The sequence below is a fragment of the Phaethon aethereus genome, assembly GCF_964289735.1.
Source record: "Phaethon aethereus genome assembly, contig: HAP1_SCAFFOLD_108, whole genome shotgun sequence".
Lineage (NCBI taxonomy): Eukaryota > Metazoa > Chordata > Aves > Phaethontiformes > Phaethontidae > Phaethon > Phaethon aethereus.
The window spans coordinates 83,671-102,337 of record NW_028113960.1 but is presented as its reverse complement, the minus strand read 5'-3'; the positions used below and the strand labels follow the sequence as shown (position 1 = coordinate 102,337).

General features: G+C 44.1%; 1 protein-coding gene and 1 pseudogene across 2 annotated transcripts in view; one reads left to right on the top strand and one right to left on the bottom strand.

Annotated features, from left to right (window-relative positions):
* Positions 1–18,667, top strand: part of LOC309416428 (E3 ubiquitin-protein ligase RBBP6-like) — a 97,448-nt pseudogene that overhangs the window by 53,551 nt on the left and 25,230 nt on the right. The window lies entirely within an intron of this gene.
* On the bottom strand, positions 2,681–18,618 carry LOC309416401 (E3 ubiquitin-protein ligase RBBP6-like; the record flags this gene model as incomplete). Its single annotated transcript, XM_082015957.1, is given in 15 exon segments — positions 2,681–2,866; positions 2,870–4,016; positions 5,320–5,418; positions 5,787–6,143; positions 8,851–9,194; positions 9,642–9,745; positions 10,496–10,668; positions 11,586–11,725; positions 12,563–12,659; positions 12,785–12,873; positions 14,117–14,161; positions 15,454–15,490; positions 15,847–15,885; positions 16,639–16,738; positions 18,453–18,618. Coding segments are annotated over 15 exon segments (3,123 nt in total).

Sequence of the window (18,667 nt, the reverse complement as noted above, 5' to 3'; positions counted from 1 at the left end):
CTTGCTGAAAATCCACCTTAGCTGTGGCAGTTCTATTCCGACAAACCACAGTCACAGCTCCTGAGTTCAGGAGCGTACACAAAGTGTTTTGAATTTTGCATTTCACCACAAAACTAATTGCTTTTCTAGCACACATTAAATGTCAACTTAGACAGTCATGTGTCTTCATTATGCAGGTTAAAAAAAAAAGATGCTTCCCCTCAAAAGAAGAGAAATGTCAGTAAATTCTGGAGATTAACCTCACAGTTTCTAGGACTTCCGAGAAGCTCTCCCAGTCCGCATTTTAGCAGTTGCACTGGTTGAACCAGCAAACTGAGGAAATTGCAGACCCCACTGCCACACACGATCATGTGTGGGGAACTGAACCACTGCAGGTTAAATCCCAAAAGCTGTCCACACCCGGTGGGATAGAGACACCCCCTTATTAGCTGAAGCTGTTGACAGAAGCTTTACCAAAGTCATGGTATCTTACTGGCATTTTTGTTTAAAAATCAACTCCGTTATTAAGGAACAGCCAAAGAACACATCGATACAGAAGCCAGCTAGTACTAAAAACCTCCACTTACTTGCTACATGTGTGGCCAGCCAGGGTCTGTCTGGCAAATACAATACAGAAAAAGCCAAAGAAAAGAAAACGCGAACTGCAGCACAGACTTGCTCTCTCATTTTTGCAACGGTACGCCACAATTTTGCAGACTCTAGGCATCCAGGAGGATAAAGGACATCCCCATCACATCTGCAGGCTCTTGGACGGGAATGCCCACACCACGAGGGTCTTCCTGGAGTGAGCCTGCTATGGAGATTGCTCGGGACACTTATGCCTGCCTTCTCGCCCTCTGTGACACCGTTCCTGTTACATCACAATGGCAGCCGTTCTGGGTTGGTTTGCGAGTTTATGCACAGCAACCTCGTCCTCTGCATGGGGTTTGCGTGGCAAGGTTGTGGCAGCAGGGCTGCAGGGGTGGCTTCTGTGAGAAGCTGCTAGAAGCTTCCCCTGTGTCCCATAGAGCCCGTGCCCGCCGGGGCCAAGCCAGGCAGCAACGGGGGCAGCACCTCTGGGATAACATATTTCAGAAGGGGACAAAACCGGCACGTGGCATTTGCAGCCGGAGAGAGGAGAACATGTGAAAACAGCCCTGCAGACACCAAGGTCCGTGCGGAAGGAGGGGCAGGAGGTGCTCCAGGCGCCGCAGCAGAGGTTCCCCTGCAGCCCCTGCTGAAGACCATGGTGAGGCAGGCTGTGCCCCTGCAGCCATGCAGCTCCACGCTGGAGCAGATCTCCACCTGCAGCCCGGGGAGGACCCCCCGCCGGGGCAGGGGGATGCCCGAAGGAGGCCGTAACCCCGTGGGACACCCGCGCTGCAGCAGGATCCTGGCAGGACCTGCGGAAAAGACATCCGGAGCAAAGCTGAGCCCGTGTGCTGGTGCACATCCCAGCCCTTTGCCTTGTACCTGGGCCACTCTAAATTGCCTGACCAGCCTCGGCCTCTGAACAAAGGGTTTGGCAGAGAGAGGCCCTCAGCTGTACCAGGCGCTCTTGTGTAGATGAGGAGGAGAATGGCACTGAGGGTATCAGGGACGCAATCACCTGAACAAGGTACAGGACATGAACAGAACTAATCAATTATCTCCAGACAATCCTGGCAGCGGTAACGTCAAAACCTTCAGAAATCACCTGCCTGCATTGTGGAAACTCACTGATGCCTAAAGTCAGTCATCTCCCAGTCCTATAAAGAGTGGTCCCAAGTGAGACCCTTTGAGCTCTCCTGGACCGCAGCGGGCTGCAACTAGCACCTCCCTCTGAGTGGGACGCCTCTCAGAGCCCGTGAACCCTCAAGTTCACGATCAGCTCAGAGGCTCGACTGTGCAGCCATTGAGCGATGCAAAGCATTCGATGTGAGTATTTGACTGAATTCCAGGGGGATATTGAATAGGTACCTTGGTACATCTCTATCTCTTTTCTCTAGATCTCTTTATGGGTCTCTGTCTCTACACCTATAGGTGTGTGTGTGATTAAGGACTTCTAAGTTTCAGTGGATTACGCTGCTAAGTTTTATATGATTTGATACTGTGACTTATCTCGGCATTGTTAGTGAATGTGATTGCTGCTATTTTGTATTGGATAAATTGCCATCTTTAAGTGACAGGAAGCACAAAATCATAGTCTGTATCACTACACCAGAATCCCCGATACCCTGTCCCTTTAGTCATAAACTGTTGACCAAATCTGGGAATAGGAGTGGATTCAGTCGCACCTAGACTCCTCTCTGAAAAGGACTTTAGAAAGCATGGGGGTCCTCTCTGAATCTCGTGACTCAATGGAAGGGTCTCTCCTACTTTCCCTCCTCAAATATACACATTAACTCGATTTGATAGACGAGTAAATCATTCCAGTTTAATTGTTCTATCTGCACAGCTTTTCCACCTTGAATAAGGAATAGAGTGGACCTTGCCATCGCCTTCTGTTAAGTCATCCTTTTTACAAATCTAGATTAAAATCATGCGCTTTCTGGTATCTTTGGTGGTGATTCTTCAAACAGCCTAAATTATCCATTCGTGACAGCCCAGGAAGCAGGGAGGGATGGGGGGGATATGTTTTAAGATTTCGTCTTATTTCTCATTATCCTACTCTGATTTTGGTTGGCAAGAATTTAAAATAATTTTCCCAAGTTGAGGCTGTTTAGCCTCTGATTGTAATTGCTGAATGACCTCTCCCTGTCCTCTGCTCTGAGTTGGTTTCTTTTGGATGGTCTTTCTTTGCCTTTTCCTCCACGACTGGTCTAGTTTCTGGGTGATCTTCTATCACTTTTGGATGAATTTTCTGTGGGGTACCAAGAGTCTTCGCATCCTTTTGAGAGGAAGATGTTTAAACATTGTCTGTCTTTGGCACGTCCTCCTTCACTTGTTTCACAGGAGGTTCCATTTGAGGAGATTTTTCACGCTCGCTGTCCACCTTCACTTGGGAAGCTTTAGCTCGTTTTCTTATATTGTCCTTCTGAGGAGGGACAGCCACTTCTGCTTCCCGCTTTGTCTTGCCAGGTTTTGCTTTTCGCTCATCCTTCTCTTTCTTCTTTTTAGACCCTGGCTTGAAAGCCATAGAATCTGCTCCCAAATGCTCATCCCTCATCTCAGGGGTGGCATCATCTCTGCTTGGGAGCATGAACAATGAGTCCCTTTGAACGACTTCTCCTGTAACTGGCTCTCTTGGTTTTCTCGCACCTTCTAGCAACTCAGCATTGAGAAAGCCTTCATTCACATCCTCTTTCCTTCCCTCCTGGTGTTCTTTAGGTTTATTTCCTTTGTCATCTCCACGTGGATTTTGCATCTCCCTCTCTTTGTTGCCACGGCTCTCTCTTCCGGAAGGTTGTTCAGGGTAATTTCCAGCTCTATTACAGCTGCGCTGCCTATGCCCCACAGGATAATCCTCCCTATGTCCCCGAGCATATGGCGAATACTCTCGTCTGGTCCCAGGTGGACCAAAGCAGTCTGGAGAAAAGTTCCCTCTCTTTACTGGAGGCTGAAGTTGAGCACCAACACCATTGCCCTTGTAAAACGTTTCACACCACTCTCTGTAGTTCCTTTCCCATTCTCCGTATCCTTGCTCTCCAAATGGATCTCCAAAGTCAATAGATCTGCCATCGGAAGCTTTCATATCATACGGTGGAACTTGTCTGTATCGGTTAAAATACTCCCTTCCTCCTTCCCCTTGAGGTATAGTCCATTTCCTGGGAGATTGGCCTCGGACTACTGGAGACCTTGACCGTGAACGGTGTCTTCTGTGTGGGGGTGACTTTGACCTCGACCGGTGATAACCATGTGGCCTTGACCAGGAATGATAGTTCTTGTGACTCTTCCCTTTGCCTCTGCTTGGATATGGTGGTGATCGTGAGTAGGAGCGAGAATGGGAACGACTAAATGATCGAGAGTACGAGCAAGAGTAGGAAGAACCTGTTCTTGACTTGGAGTAGGTATGCGAACTTGTAGAGGAAGATGAAGTACTATAGGGAGAGTTGGACCTTAAAAAAAACACAACACAAAAAAATTGATCAAGTTAATTCAAAACAGTTACTCTCCTCAGCTTTTTGGAGAGTTGGACCTTAAAAAAACAAGAACACAAAAAAACAGATGAAGTTAATTCAAAACAGTGACTCTCCCCAGCTTTTTTCCTCCCAGATTTCCTTTGGCTATTGATTGATTTAAGGTGCTGTATACTGGCCTCTACTGGGACATGAACGTGCACATTTTTCACTCCTCAACCACTACACGCAGTGCAAATCCCTTTTGTTGCAGTCAGATGCAAAAAGAGCAAGTCTTCATGGCTACCGTGCAGTATCAAACATCGAGAGAACACGATGTAGCATTAATACAGTAAAGATCAATGTTAAAATGCTGCTTGGACTATTTAACTTCACTACTTCTTTGGCAATTTGTATGGGATGCAAAATTCTTACGTCCAGTTGTCATTAATCAACACTTCTGGCCAGATGTGCTAGCAAAATCTTACACATACCTCTAGCTCTAACCAGGGATAGTGACTGCATTTCAAGAGAAATCATCTCGAAAAGCTTCTGAACTCAGCCTTGACTAGGATGACTCAATGCCATTACTCTAGGACAGATACTGGCAGCATGAGCAAGAGAGAGCTTTTCAGCACTCCTGCCCAAGTGACTTTTGGGGATAGAAAACATCAGCTACCCTGAGGTTATTCTTCACAAGGAGTTCTTTTTTTATTTTTTAAAGAACCCTTTCGCATCATTCCGCAGACGTTCATGAGCATCTTCCCTCCTCTATAAGTCCTTCAGCAATTCAAGATTTCCTTACAAACAAGTCTGAGTCATGAGACAAATTTTACAAGGTCAAAAACATACTAGCATAAGCCACCAGTTTACAGTCCAGGTTGAAATCTCTCTGTGTACCCACATGTGGTAAACAGAAGAGGAGATGAAGACAACGTCTCTCACAGATCTCCTCCAAAGTGCTTTGAGGAAATGGTTACAAGCAGAATAGGGAGATGCAGAAAATCCAGCAACTACACCTCTTCAATTTCTGGCCTCCTCAAGGCTGTCAGGTGGTGAAGGATGCCATTACAGAGAAGCTTTACTAAAAGAGAAACCTGTTCCTGAACAGCTGTTGCCAAATTATAACTGCCAGTCAACTGTAATCTCTGCCCTATTTAAGCTAGGAATGCACACATGAAATTCCTGTCGCTGCTAATCCCTGGGATCATCCCATCCGTCTAGCAACAGAGCGGTGGAGTGGAATGCCTCCTGATTCTTCCAGACAATCTGCTTCTCCATAATGGACATGTAAAGCACGTACCTGGAAACCGAACGCTCCTTTCGAGACTTGTTATATTCCATCACTTCCTTAGCAAACTCATCCTTTGTAAACTCATCAGGTTTGGACTTTTTCTTGTCCCTGTGAAAACAAGTTTGACCTTCACTACCATTGTAGTTTGACCTTCGTTACCAAAAGACATCAAAAAACACAACATGGCCACTAGGAGAAAATGCCTACTGCATGCAAATGCAAAAGGTGAACAGCTAACATCGAAGGAAGACCAGCTTAGAATATCTACAACTTTTAGCCAATATTTTAGAACTACATTTGTCTTGTCTCAGTTTTGCATGTTTACCCTTTGCAAAGAAAAAGGACATGACATTATGACACCGTGACGATTCTTGCATTTTGTTGATGTCAGGTGCACTGTGGTGTAACTGCAGTCTGATATGCTATTGAAATACAACAATGAAAACCCAGGCAACTTCATTGAGCCAAATACTTACTCCTCTTGCAGTCTCTGCTGTTCTCCGTAAAACTCCTCCCTGGATAAAGGAGGTGCTTGTGTCATGAGGATGGTATTTGCATGAGCCCTTGGCACTGCTGTTGCTACCCAAGCTGATGACATGTTGGCAGGAGCTGGAGGATATCCTGGAGGGGGAACAGCGTACCCAGCAGATGGAGGCTGACCAGGTGGAAAGTGAAGAGGAGACTGTGCTGGTGGTAGCCCTGAAGGAAGTGCATGGGGTGGTGGAGGGTACGAGGGAGCTGGAGGCACAGGCACGACGACGGATGTTGATGCTGCTTCTGTTGGGGCGTGAGTCCTTTGGGAACGTCCACTGCGCAGGCGTCCTCGATTTGAACTTCTGAAGAAACCCAAAATCATGTGTCACTCTTTGTCACACTCTGCCCTGATTGTAAAGAGGAAAGCGAATGAAGCGGCAGCCTGGTGGCGAGCACTTCCTACCCTCAACTTCAGCATTTTTCTCCCTGCTTTCCCTTCACTTGAGACTACGCTCCCTTCTTGATCCTCATGCTTGCCTTCCAGACCCTCGCCCACAACAGCTCCCGCAGTCTTCTCCCCTTATACTCCGCTTTGTGACCGTGGATGGAGGCTGCCCGTGCTTAAAAGACACTCCCATGTCCCATGTGCCAAGCGCCCACCGCTCCTCTGCCACTCCTTGATGTACTTGCTGCTTATACTTACTACTGAAGATCACACTTCTGATCCTCAAAGTACTGCACAAATATTAACTAATCTTCTCTCAAACTTCTTTTAGCTTCTTCCACAGGCATCACCTGTGGTCTTGCCTCATGATGATGTCTTTGGCCTGTTCTTGTCCCTGAATTGTTATTTTCTTGCTTACTAAATTTGAGAGTTTTAGGAAATCTGTGGAATCGTCCTGGCTTTTGTTGTGCTTTATCTTTAAGACATTATAAACACAATGCACGCTTACAACCGATCTCTAACAAAGGTGTACCAAAAGGAAGGACTAACTTGACACGGCAATAATAGATCAAACAAACGCCTCTCTCTCCCACTGAGAGAAAGCACCTTGGCTTGTTGAGATGAGAACATTGAAGAAATTCAAAATTGTCATCAAATAACAGCCTTGACTTTTCCAAGAATTTGCTCCACCAGTATCCGCTAAGTTGTGAAATAAAGAATGTTGGAGGCTGATTTGTATTGGGGAATCAATGTCTTCAGGTCTGTTCAGCCAGTAATCAAAAGGGTGGCTTTCCACCCAATCCTTTAGTTATATTTCATTTTTAGATGTACTGCTGGTTCCCTCAAAAACTGTTCCTTTTTCAGAGTCCTCTTTTCAATCACGTACTGGAGTTTTACTTTAAATACTCTACTGCAAGCACAGATCCCCTTTGTCAAAGCCAAATCAAATTAAGCCCTTTAAAAATTAATCACCGCTTGTATTCTCCACAACTATCTGGGCATACTTACTCCATTATAAATCAGCTGTAGTCTAAGTTAAGTGTTACGGCCTCGTTGAACAGGTTACGGGTCGTAATATACCGGATTTCTGTAGAATACTTACCGTTGCCAGCCTGGTCTGCCACCAGCTGAGCCAACTGTGCTGCCTGTGATTGCATGAGCTTTTGGCGTAGGGAGAGGAAAAAGAGAAAAATCCCATTTAGTTTATCTCAAGACAGCTTTTTAAAAGAAATTCTAAAGTTATAGTGACTTACCGGTTGAGGGTACTGATTGCCCTTCGGGGCCCAGAAGACTTGGGATCGCTGGTTGCCTTAGTGCAGGAACGTGATCGCCCTTGTCAATACATGCAAACAGTTAGAAATTAAGCTCCACTAAAAGGCAACAGTCACTGCATCATTTGAAAGAAAACTGACCTCCTCTTCCAACAAGCTGCTGGTTGACAGAGAGGGAAATTTCAGAAGTTCAGTAGCAGTCACCAGAGCAGCAGGAGGTAACACAGTATCAGCATCACTACATAAGAAAAAAAAAAAGTTATTATTCAAACAGCATTTTCAAGTGCTACTGGAAATAGCAAGTCCAAGGTGAGAAAAGGCTGACTACTGCAAACAGGAAAAAAAAATTTAAAAAATCTTCATCAGATTTACAGATGTGAAGTTGGCCCATTCTTAATGAAGACTGGAAAGAAGTCGATTTGGACTACTGGCATGCCAAGAGAAAGCTCACTGGAAAAATATCTTCTTAAGCTAGCTGCACGTGAAAGGGTTAGAGCACATACAAGTCACACACTGAATCTCCGTTTTGGAAGACGCGAGAACTGAAATTCTATGAGGAAATGTTTATGTGCGAGTGCAGAGGCTGCCTTAGAGGTTCTTCTGAATTGCGGTTCTTTGCATTCAACGCTACAGCTGAGCCTGACAGTCTTCTGGACAGAGAGGCTATTTGCAGCCCAGGCATAAAGCTGAAAGGCCACAAGGCCTAAACAATCGTACAGATCTTTCACGTCTTTTCATGTGACTTCACCGGGCTGCAAACTCAGACTTTCATGTTTGTAAATACTTCAAAGTTACGGCGTTTCAGTGTTTATTAGCCAGGTCAGCACGCGTCACCGACTGCCCTTTGTGTTACTGAGGATGACTCTGACTTATCGTAAGATTGATGGTAGAAATACCGTAGAAAAAAGTAATAGGAAAACACCTGCTCAGTTTTAGCTCTAATTGTGCTTTTACAGGTTTCATGAAACTGTTGCTTCCTCCGTACTAGAGAGAAATTAATGCACTCAAGAAGCTTTGACATAACTAGAGGGCTCCTTTAGGAATTGCTAGCCACATAAAACCAAAGGGCCCCTGGGCAAAATGTGCCTCTTTCAGGGTAAAACTCATAGACAATGACTGATAAGGGAACTGAGCAAGAAATACTTCTGAGACAATCCTTGCATGAGACACACTTCCGAGTTATCAAAGTGTCCTCATTCAAAGTAAATACAAAAACCAGAACTTCCACTAGTATCGGGAACTGTCACTACCGATAGATAAATAGCTAGTGGAGAAGCTCAACAAGAAGAAGAATCTAACTTGAGCATTTTAGTGTCCTTTATATCCCTGTTGATCTACAGATTTACTTACCAAAGAGGTCCGTCCGGCTGTTCAGCACAGAGAGACAGGGACACTGCTGGAGGGAGACCAGAGGTGACGACAGAAGACGGATTTACTGGCAGCCCAACGGCCACAGAGGACTGACCAGAGGCCAACGATGACAAAGCAGCAGCAGAATGAGGAGCCAGGGATGCTAATGGAGTCATTAGTGGGTCCTGCTGTCTGGAAACTGCTGGCCGGAGCTGAGGCTGCATGTTGTGCGCTCTTGTTTGTCTCGTTAGTGGTGGTGGAGGTGGTGGAGGTGGCGGCTGCTGCTCATGTTGCTGCTGAATCTGCTCTCTGTAGCCAGTTCCATTATTGAAGTTGTTCACAGCCTAGAGGCAGAAAAACACATACAGAAAGGCACTATGAAACTTCAGTAGATGTACGAACAAAAGCCTCCCCAGAGCAAAATTACTTGTGTGTTCCTGTAAACTTTATCAATCCTAAAATCAATCAACATACAGGTATAGGAAGACATCAGGTGAAACACTGACCCTAACGATGGGTAACGCAGAGTATCTCTATTTACAGTACCTCAGTGTTAACACCAAATTTGAAAGTGAGGCAATCACGTTAAGCAAAAGTGTGACCTGAATTTGCCAGATTCTCTCTAAAGAGTTGTAAGCTTCTCTAACACCAGATAACGTCTCTGAAAAGTAAATTTAGCCTTATTCCATTTAGCCTTGCTTAAGGAGATGTAAACGAGTATTTTCTTCCCTTTCAGCTTTTCGCAAATAGACCTGTCTAACAAACAGTTTACATAAATGTCAGCATGTCACCTGGCGTAACAACTTGTTGGCAGTCAAAGCATCGGGAGAAACGTCTGTTTGATGACACGTTGGGCATGTATGTTCCTCAGATTCCAGTAACGCTGTTCTAATACCTGTGAATAACGAGAACCGTCAAAAGAGTTTTCAGCAAAACTAAGGAAAATGTTGGGGTTCTAATCAATTATAAAAACACGTATATGATTAATGGGTGAATACGGTCTTGAACTGAGAGCCTGAAGCGGTAAATGTCCAATAGTGTAAAAAATGTCCAGCATGCAGCAAATAACTAAGCAGTGTTGATATTTCACTGTTGTTACTTGGAAGCTGTAGAGTAGGCTGTGTCTTGATGTTTGGACTGGTCTTTCCACTGTGCAGGACAGCGAGAAGTCACCAACCTCAAGGTTGATGAATAAAACACATCTCAAAAAACCGTTCATAGGTTCAAGTTCTGAAGGATTTCACCAACTCTCCTGTGGAGAAGAATGTGGATTAAACGCCCAACTCTCCGTTTGTTGCAGACCACAATAAGTCACCAGAGCAGGCTATAGAATTTTGCATGAGAGAAAGGGCTGGGGACAAACTAAATGCATTCAGTATCTCATACTGTAATCACCTGCACGGTTACACATTCTTCTCAGAGTCATCCTTCCACATGTACAGAGGGTTTAACTAGACACGTAACCAGGGAAAAAAGCTTTCTGCCTTTTTTTTCTGCCCTTTGCATAAGAAGGGTCCTCTCCCGTTCTGGGTATACTCAGGTATCAAATAGAACGGGTAACCAAGTAATTTCGTTCTCTCCCAGTTCTGCCTTCAGAAGGTCAGATGCCATGTTTTGAGTTAACAACCGTGGGAGTAAGACTTACATTCGTCACAGTAACTGTTTCCACAGCAGGGAGTAACAGCTGCGTCACTCATGACCTCTTTGCAAATGAGACATAACAACTCCTCTGGAACAGGAGCGTCTGAGGAGGAGGAGGAGGACGGCTCCTCTGGTGAAAAGGGAGGCTTTTCCTTCTTTCCTCTAGCATACGCTTCCCTGGAGGCGGGGCGGGGAAGGAAAAACAACAAGTGAAAGATGGGCAAAGGAGAACTTTTCCAAGCTTTGGATTTTCCGCAAGGAAGGTAAAATAGATGGCATTCTTCTCAGTCCACATTAGCCTTCTAAAGCGTAGGCATTTAGTTTCAACTACTTCTCTTTGGCCACCACACCAGAAGAGGGAGGGGGAACAATTTTCCTTCTGCAGAACTCTCCCATTCATGGGATCAACTAAGAGATTGGCTCAGACTAGAAAAATAATTTTTCAACATCCAGAAATCAGCTGAAATGAATCCCACCTCTCCTCTGCCAGAGGGTCAATGTAAATTGCAGGCTCAGGATCAAGTGAGTCTCCGATTAAATACACTTTATGAATAAAAGAAAACTATGTCTCAGCTTCTACACAAGGAGATCCATGACAGCCACAAACAGAAGTGCTACCAAGTGCATTTCTTCTCAGCCACTCTTGTCACCACACAGTAGGATTTTCTTAGGGTAAAGCAAAACAGGAAAACATCCGTCTGGTTCACACATGAGATTTGATCAAAGCCAGAGGGGGAGGAAATCTCAGTCACACAGCTATTTGCTAAATTGGGCAAGAAGCCTTTGAAACGTCAAAGAGAAGCAAAACGAGCTTTCGAGGAGAATGACTCCAACGGTAAGCACTAGTGAAATCTTTTGCAGACCTACAGATTCTAGGTGTACCACGAGTTGAACCAACTTCCAGGGGTGTGAACAGCAGGACCAGCCTATTTCCATATTAGAAAGTATCACAAATTTTAAGGCGACGATACAATGACGGTGCTTCCTCCCTCGTAATTACAGACGCTGGCCAACTTGCTTGCATTGCCACTCGGACACACACGCATGGTTTCTCTCGTTCCCTTTCTGCTCAGTCCCATTAATCCCATACTTACGCACTAATAATTGGTATGGCGTATTTCCCAGTGCTTGTCAGCATAGCACCCTTTATACTGGGATCTTTCACCTCCATCAGGAAACTCCTCGGAATTCCTGTGCTCCTTTTAATTCTGGGAACAGACTCAAAATTTCTGTCCTGTTAAGAAAAGAAGTGCAGATATCTCTCATCTTAAGACCCACCCTTAAAAGGACATTTCAATGATGATTTTCAGCAGCAAAAGCCTTTAATCCTCTGCTTTTACCCAGTGTAAGGCTTGCTCAACTAAAATACCTTTCTTCCTAAAGGAATATAGCCAGGGTGTCCCAAAGGCTTGAGCAGTGTTTTGAACTCGGTCAACATCCTTTGGCTTAACGTCAGGTTCCTTAAGGGTGAAATATCCCTTGGCTCACCATCCACTCGGAGAAGAGACACAACCCCGCTCCTCCTTCAAAGCGCAGTTCAGAGTGAGAGCTTAACTTGGTGCTCTGAATCCGACACTGAGAAACTGAGATTCACCTTCTCTAGTGAAGGTTGAATTCATATCTCACGCATATACATTCAGCAACTGATGTCAAATGGCATGGCTACTCAGCCAGGTGCTTGTGTAACTAAAACACGCAAACATGGAACGGATGGGGTCGATAGAAACATCTTGGGTTTTTACAAACTACTGAAAACTGTGAACTGTCATTAAAAAGCATTGAAACCAGAAAAATTTCCAATAAAATTGAAATGTATAAAATATGCATGACAGTGTGTGGAGAAAGATCTATGGACATATGTAATGTCCATGGCCTAGAAGGAAGAAAATGTTACATTTATAACTCCAGGTTTCCCATGAATTGTAAAGGGCTTTGCAACATTGCCACATGACCTCTGCGTTTCACCCCAAAAGAAACAATTCTTAACATGAGTATTCATGTATTTGTTACGGAACTGCCAAGGGAAAACAATTTAAAAGTAAGTCACACCAGAAGTCCCCTGCAATCTTACCCCCTTTGTTGGGCAGTTCTTTACACAGTGGCCAGGTTTTCCACAACCAAAGCAAGTATATGATGTCGGAGGTGGACCCAAGGCTTTCTTCGTGTAACTAAAGGTGTTTTGGGGAAAAAAAAGAAAAAGGATGCATGTGTTAAATCCATGTTTGTTAAAACCAACAAGTTTACAGGTTTTCCATCATCGCCAAAGATCGGATTTGACATTATCCACACTTACTTGGCTGGATCATATTCACGGCAAGACTGGATCATCATGGCTTTTATTTTATCTTCTTCGGCAGCATTGGCTTCAGCCAGATTGGCAGTCTGTTGTTTAACAAGTAATCGTTTGAGAGGCACATTAGAAACACATTGAAGCGCACACAGCCAAAGACAACACCACTCACCCAAGCCTGTACAGAGCAGCACAACACTAGCTGAGGTTGCCTGAAAACAGCTGCTTATATAAAAAATAGTTGTGCTGAAAGTGTTCTGGGGAGTCCTTACACCATGAAATGATGCTTATGTGCCTGTTAACCTACTTGAAAAGAGCATTCTTGGGCACTCAAAACCTTAGGCTCAGGTTGGACCTTATAAAGACTTGTGCACCTACTCCAGTTTTCTTCCAAGTGGACTGAAGCTATGCACAGAAAAAGTTAGACCTGCCGCTATTATTAAAGGGATCTTTAAGCTCCAGTCTATTTGAAGGAGAAGACAGCCACTGTACATTGAATTGAGAAAGATGAAGGCAAGTACCATTGTTTACATTTGCAGCATCAGAAGGATACACAACTTAAAGGTCAGGGAAGTTGGTTTTGCTTGCTGAAATTCAGCTTCACACACAGAAGCATTACAGAGATTCAAGCTTTTTAGAGCCCCTCAGCAAGACAAAAGACTCTTTTCAGTAGAAATTGGACCACTCATGCTGTAGGCAGTCCAAACTGCACGTTCCCCCCTGCTAAATTCTTCATATTAACTGACGTAACTAGGAACATTTTCACAATCTACACTGTCTGTGCCTCAACAAATTAGACCGTGTTGTCCATTCTAGATATACTGCAATTTATGAAATTGTGCAGCATTCCAAGAACGGATCTATAACTATAATGACCTGAAATTCAAAAATAGCCATGCCATTGCCCATGCGACAGAAACGCTTCTACTTTGGCTGTTGCAACCGCCCCCAAGATGTCCATAACCAACAGCCAATTCAATTCTTCTGTGAACATTGTGTTCATTTCCAGTGTAAACCTAACGAAATGTGTGAACAAGTCAACAGCTTCTGCAGGGCTGCTGCTTTGTGTCTTGAAGCTGAGTCATACTGCAACACTATGTGGAGGCTGATAAGGTGCTCCCCTTGGATCTTCCCAAAGTGGGAACTGCTCTTCACAGGATACTATCAACAGCTACACAGGCTTTAAAGTTAAAATAAATAAATTATTAAAAACTACATTAAATTTTTCTTCCCATTACAACAGTTATCCTGCTATAGATCACAGTGTACAATTTAAAAATTTGAAGCAAACACTTTTTTTTTAATGTATTTGACAGGAAAAAAAAATATATATACCTTAATCAGCTGGGCCAGAGAAAGAGGTGCAGAAGAGTCATCACTCTGTTCACAAAAAATTAAAAACATCTTTAAGTTTTACAATCAAAACCTAGCAATAGTTAACCTCGACGGTAGTCGGAAATTCTGCACTATATCCTCTGAGCATCACTGAAAGAGGCATTTCCAACCTAGTGTCATTTGCCTGTGTTCAAAACAAAGTCCAAACCCACGACAGCTTAGGAGTGCCTATGTGGTTAAGGAGAAGAAACTAAAACAACCAAAGACGCTTGAGATTACGTATTGCTCCAGAATGTCTCAGCCTTGTCAAATGCTCACAACTGCTTAAAAGTCCAAGGGGTAAGGAAGCTGTCAACTGTCCGCTAAAAGGGATTCTAAAACAATATTTATGTTTCTTGGAGAAGGAAGCATCACTACAGGAAACTTATTTTCAGTGTAGTTTGTAAATCAATCAGTTAGCGTCTCATCATTTATAAATGCACACGGCTATGCCTTTATGAACACAGCCTAGTTGCCTGTCAAAATTAAGCATGGGCACATCAGCCCTGAAACAGGAACTCTGCCTCTCCTCTCCATAAGTTTAAAAATGCCAGGCTCACCACACCCCACAAAACCCAAATGCAAACACCACTCCAAAGCATCCGCCATAAAAGAAACCCACCACTTTATCAAGAAAAAAAATAAGCTGCTCAAATTATTGAAATTAAGGTGTCTGCCATGACAGAGTAGCCTATAAAAACTGAGAAAATGGATTTCTTGTCGTGTATTAGACCGCAGGCCACACTACGCAAATTAGTTTGGGAAGTGTGAGAATTTAATATTCTTCTCCTTGCCAGCAGACCAAAACCAAGTCTTAATGATGACGAAAACATGGATTCAGAGCACAATCCTGGGATTCTTTTTTTTCTCCTTTGCAACCACACTCCTCCCTCCCAGCTACCTCCTGCAACAGCTTGCAGGAATGAAGTCCTCAGGCCACCAGTCAGCAACGGACTGCGGCATTTACTGGGAACTAAGATGACATGCGGTTTTTCCACAAGTCAAAAGGGTAGCTCTCATCTGGTTCCTTTTCCAGGATATTGAATTCTATGATGCCACAAGCAGCAGTTAAGCTGACACTAGTAAAACATCATCAGAAAGACATCCGAATCACTGCTTAGTTTTTTAGAAACGTAGAATAAAATTTCTATGATGCTGAATCAAATACATTGTACATACAGCATCTATGTTTTAGTGGAAAATATATTAGGTTAATGTTGGGGAAATTAACACAAGGCTACATTGATTGGAATTAAGTGCAGTGTGTAGAAAAAAGTGTGAGATGGTGTTTTACATACGCCTCTTGATATTCCACTCACTGGCTCAGTTTGACATCTGGAAGAAGAAATAAAAGTGATCAGAACTTAAAAGAAAGCCCTTGTGCCCAACATACAGCAGTGACGACAGATTACAGAACTTGAACATCAAAACGTGATGTGCTGATAGTCTAGTGCATGTGGAAACGTATTCATATACATAAACGGTTCTCTCTTGGTACCTTCAGTGCAACTAAAAAAAACCCCAGAAGCCCATTTCTACTTTGTCAGAAAATTACTCTAAGACTTACAGAAATAGAACACCAAAGTGCCTCAGATATTTTGTCTCTGCTACGAAAGTATCAAAAATATGAAGTCTGTACTACAGTTTTGTGTCTTAAACATGGTGACTAAAAATAGTAGTAGAAATGTCACCTGAAGGCAGTGCCTAGGATTTTCTGCGATTTAGGAGTCCTGTAGGGAAATAAAAAAAAAAAAAAAGGGACTTAATTGCCAGAATTTGCTTTAAGATAACCTTGAAAATGCTACAGTATTTGGGGAAATATTTATTACATCTGGGAACTTGCTGAGATTCCACATACTCATTGATCTGTATCTGCATGCAGATCATCATGAATGAGACATGCAGCCATCGATGTAGTGAACAAATAATTCCTGCATCATCCCAAGTGTCCCATCAGCAGAGCTGGCAACCCTTGGTCTTTCCCCTCTAGCTAGTATGCAAAAACACCAGATTTGGGGCATAAGGATACCTGCCATATGCCACCCCCCCTGCCCCAAATAGACGCGGAAAAACTGAGAATCAGACTCTTCTGAGATGGGAACAAATTCTAAGTTTACACTCCAGTGCGTACCTGTCTTCACTCTAAAAGCAAGACAAGCAAACACGTGTAACAAGGAATCTCTCCACGTAGAGGAAACAGCATCGAAAACTTGGCGCTCAGAAAAAACAACCCCAAGATCAAACCAAATAGAATCATTCTTAACAGTTACCGTTGTTGGAGTTTGAACCCCATGTCCCAGCAGGCCGAAAAGCATAAGTTTACTTTGGGACAGGAACAATAAAATCTACCCCATTACAACAAAAAGTAACAGCAGCTTTAACCAGAAAGATACAATCTGAGTGCCTCTGGAAACGAACATCAATTAGAAAAGGTAACACACCCAAACCACTAACACAGAACACAGTGCTTTATGGATACCTACAGAACGTATGTTTTGCGGGTAGCTTTAACTCCTCCGACAGGGATTCTTCTCACAATTACTGATGAGTTCTTAGGAATCAGGGCATTAGCCTCTGTGTATTCTGAAAACAACATAAATGCAGAAAAAAACATTAGTCAATTCATAAGAATGTATATGAATATGTAATTACACAGCGCGGCAGAGAGGGAAGCCCTTTGCAGATAGAAAAGCCAGATTTCAGATGTAACGGTGCATTTTTATCGTCTCAGCACACTAGCAGTACATTCCAAGAAATCTTCAGGTTTGAGAACCAAACGCAAGCAGCACAATCTTTTCCAGTTTTTTTTGAGAGAGCGTGAATGCCAACAGCAAAATGCTCCCAAAGGTCACTAAAGGAGAGTCTGCTAGCGCATGAGGTTCTGTCCTGATCTAGCTTAAGTGGCTTTTGCTTCTGTTAGGCTACAAAACCAAGGGATCTTTGGAGAAAAACAAAGCACAGCCAAGTCTCACCTGTGTAAAGCAGATCTGAAGTCAGACAAGCTTGCCCTGCAACAAAACAGGCCCTTAGCTAAAGCATGAAATCTCTGCGCCGTTGCTTTCATAGCTGTTCACTAAAAGCGATTCGGCCACGCTGCTGGTGCTCAAGGCCGACAGAACACAGAAGACAGCCGGCCACCTCTGTCTATGGCTTGCAGCTTAAGACTGCAGACTTAAGACTTAAGGGATGTGGTACCAGTTGGCTTTAATACATTTCTATTTCCTTCGCCTTGATTAATTGAATTCATTTTGGTTGATGGCACCTTAATAAAGGTGAAGTCAAACAACGCAGACTAAAAAGTTAACTTTCTTTTTCTTCTTTTAATAGGAAAGGATTAAAGCTGGAGCACTATTCCTGAAGTGCCTGGAAATTTTTGTTTGCTTGATTTGAATTTAACAGATGCCAGCTTAGTCTAGCAGCTCTCGGACGAAACTGGCATCTCCCAGCAGGAACCTTTTCCTCCTGGGCAGCAATATCCCCGAGCAGAGACTTGGCAACAAATCTTTCTATTTCTGAAAAGTCACACCCCAAGGCCTGTAATCACATTCAAACTTGTCAAGACAGCAGCTTACCAAACTGAAATATCATACTAAGTACCACGAAACCATTATCATCTCTGAGAATCAAGCACCACTTTTTAGGTTTAAAAGAATTTATGACTTCTCTAAGAACGTTTCTTACGTATAGTCACCATAAATGTTCTGCCGGAAAACTTCAGTAGTGCCCTGATATGGTTCACACGTAGTACCAGGGAAAAAAAATGCTTAGAGACATATGGTGAAATGATGCTCGATAGCACCTGAACGACAATGTCTTTGGTGTAGAAAAGAAGCGATATTAACAAGAAATTCCAAGGTGTCATTTAGATACGGAGAACATCCATGGCAGAGGGGCCATTAGAGGGTCTGCACAGATGGTAACTCACAGCTACACTCTTGATCCAAAGTGTTGCTAGCGAGCAGTTGCTGCAACAGCCACCAAGCCAGTTTTCCAGTGCAGTGGAGTAAAGCAAGGTGATCACAAAACGAAGTCACCAAAGACAATTTATTTCTTCAAAGTAGCCACCTGTTCTCTTCCCATCACATTATCGCTTCCCACCCCGTGTAAGCCCCCGCGCCGCTTGCCCTCCCAGTCCCCCCGCAGGCCGGCAAGATGGGCCTCAGGCTGACTCAGGCTACGTGGGGACGAGCCACAAAGAGCAGAGCGTGGCTCCCACAGGCCATGGCCATCACAGGGTGGTCTGTGACACTGCCAGACGGGCAGTCCCTAAGCCCCCACGCCCGCTACCCCCACGCACCTTCTTTGGTCTGGGCGTTGGTGATCTGCAGGTCACAGGTGGCTGCCTTCAGCTTCTCCCGGCCCATGATCTGGCGCTTGAGGTCACACAGGGAGATGTGGAGGCCGGTGAAGGTGACCGTGTCATAGCTCAGCTTGGAGGAGAACTTGTAGTGGACGCACGACATGGTCGGGGCCTGCTCCCCGACGGCGTCTACTACAGCGGACCGAGGGGGC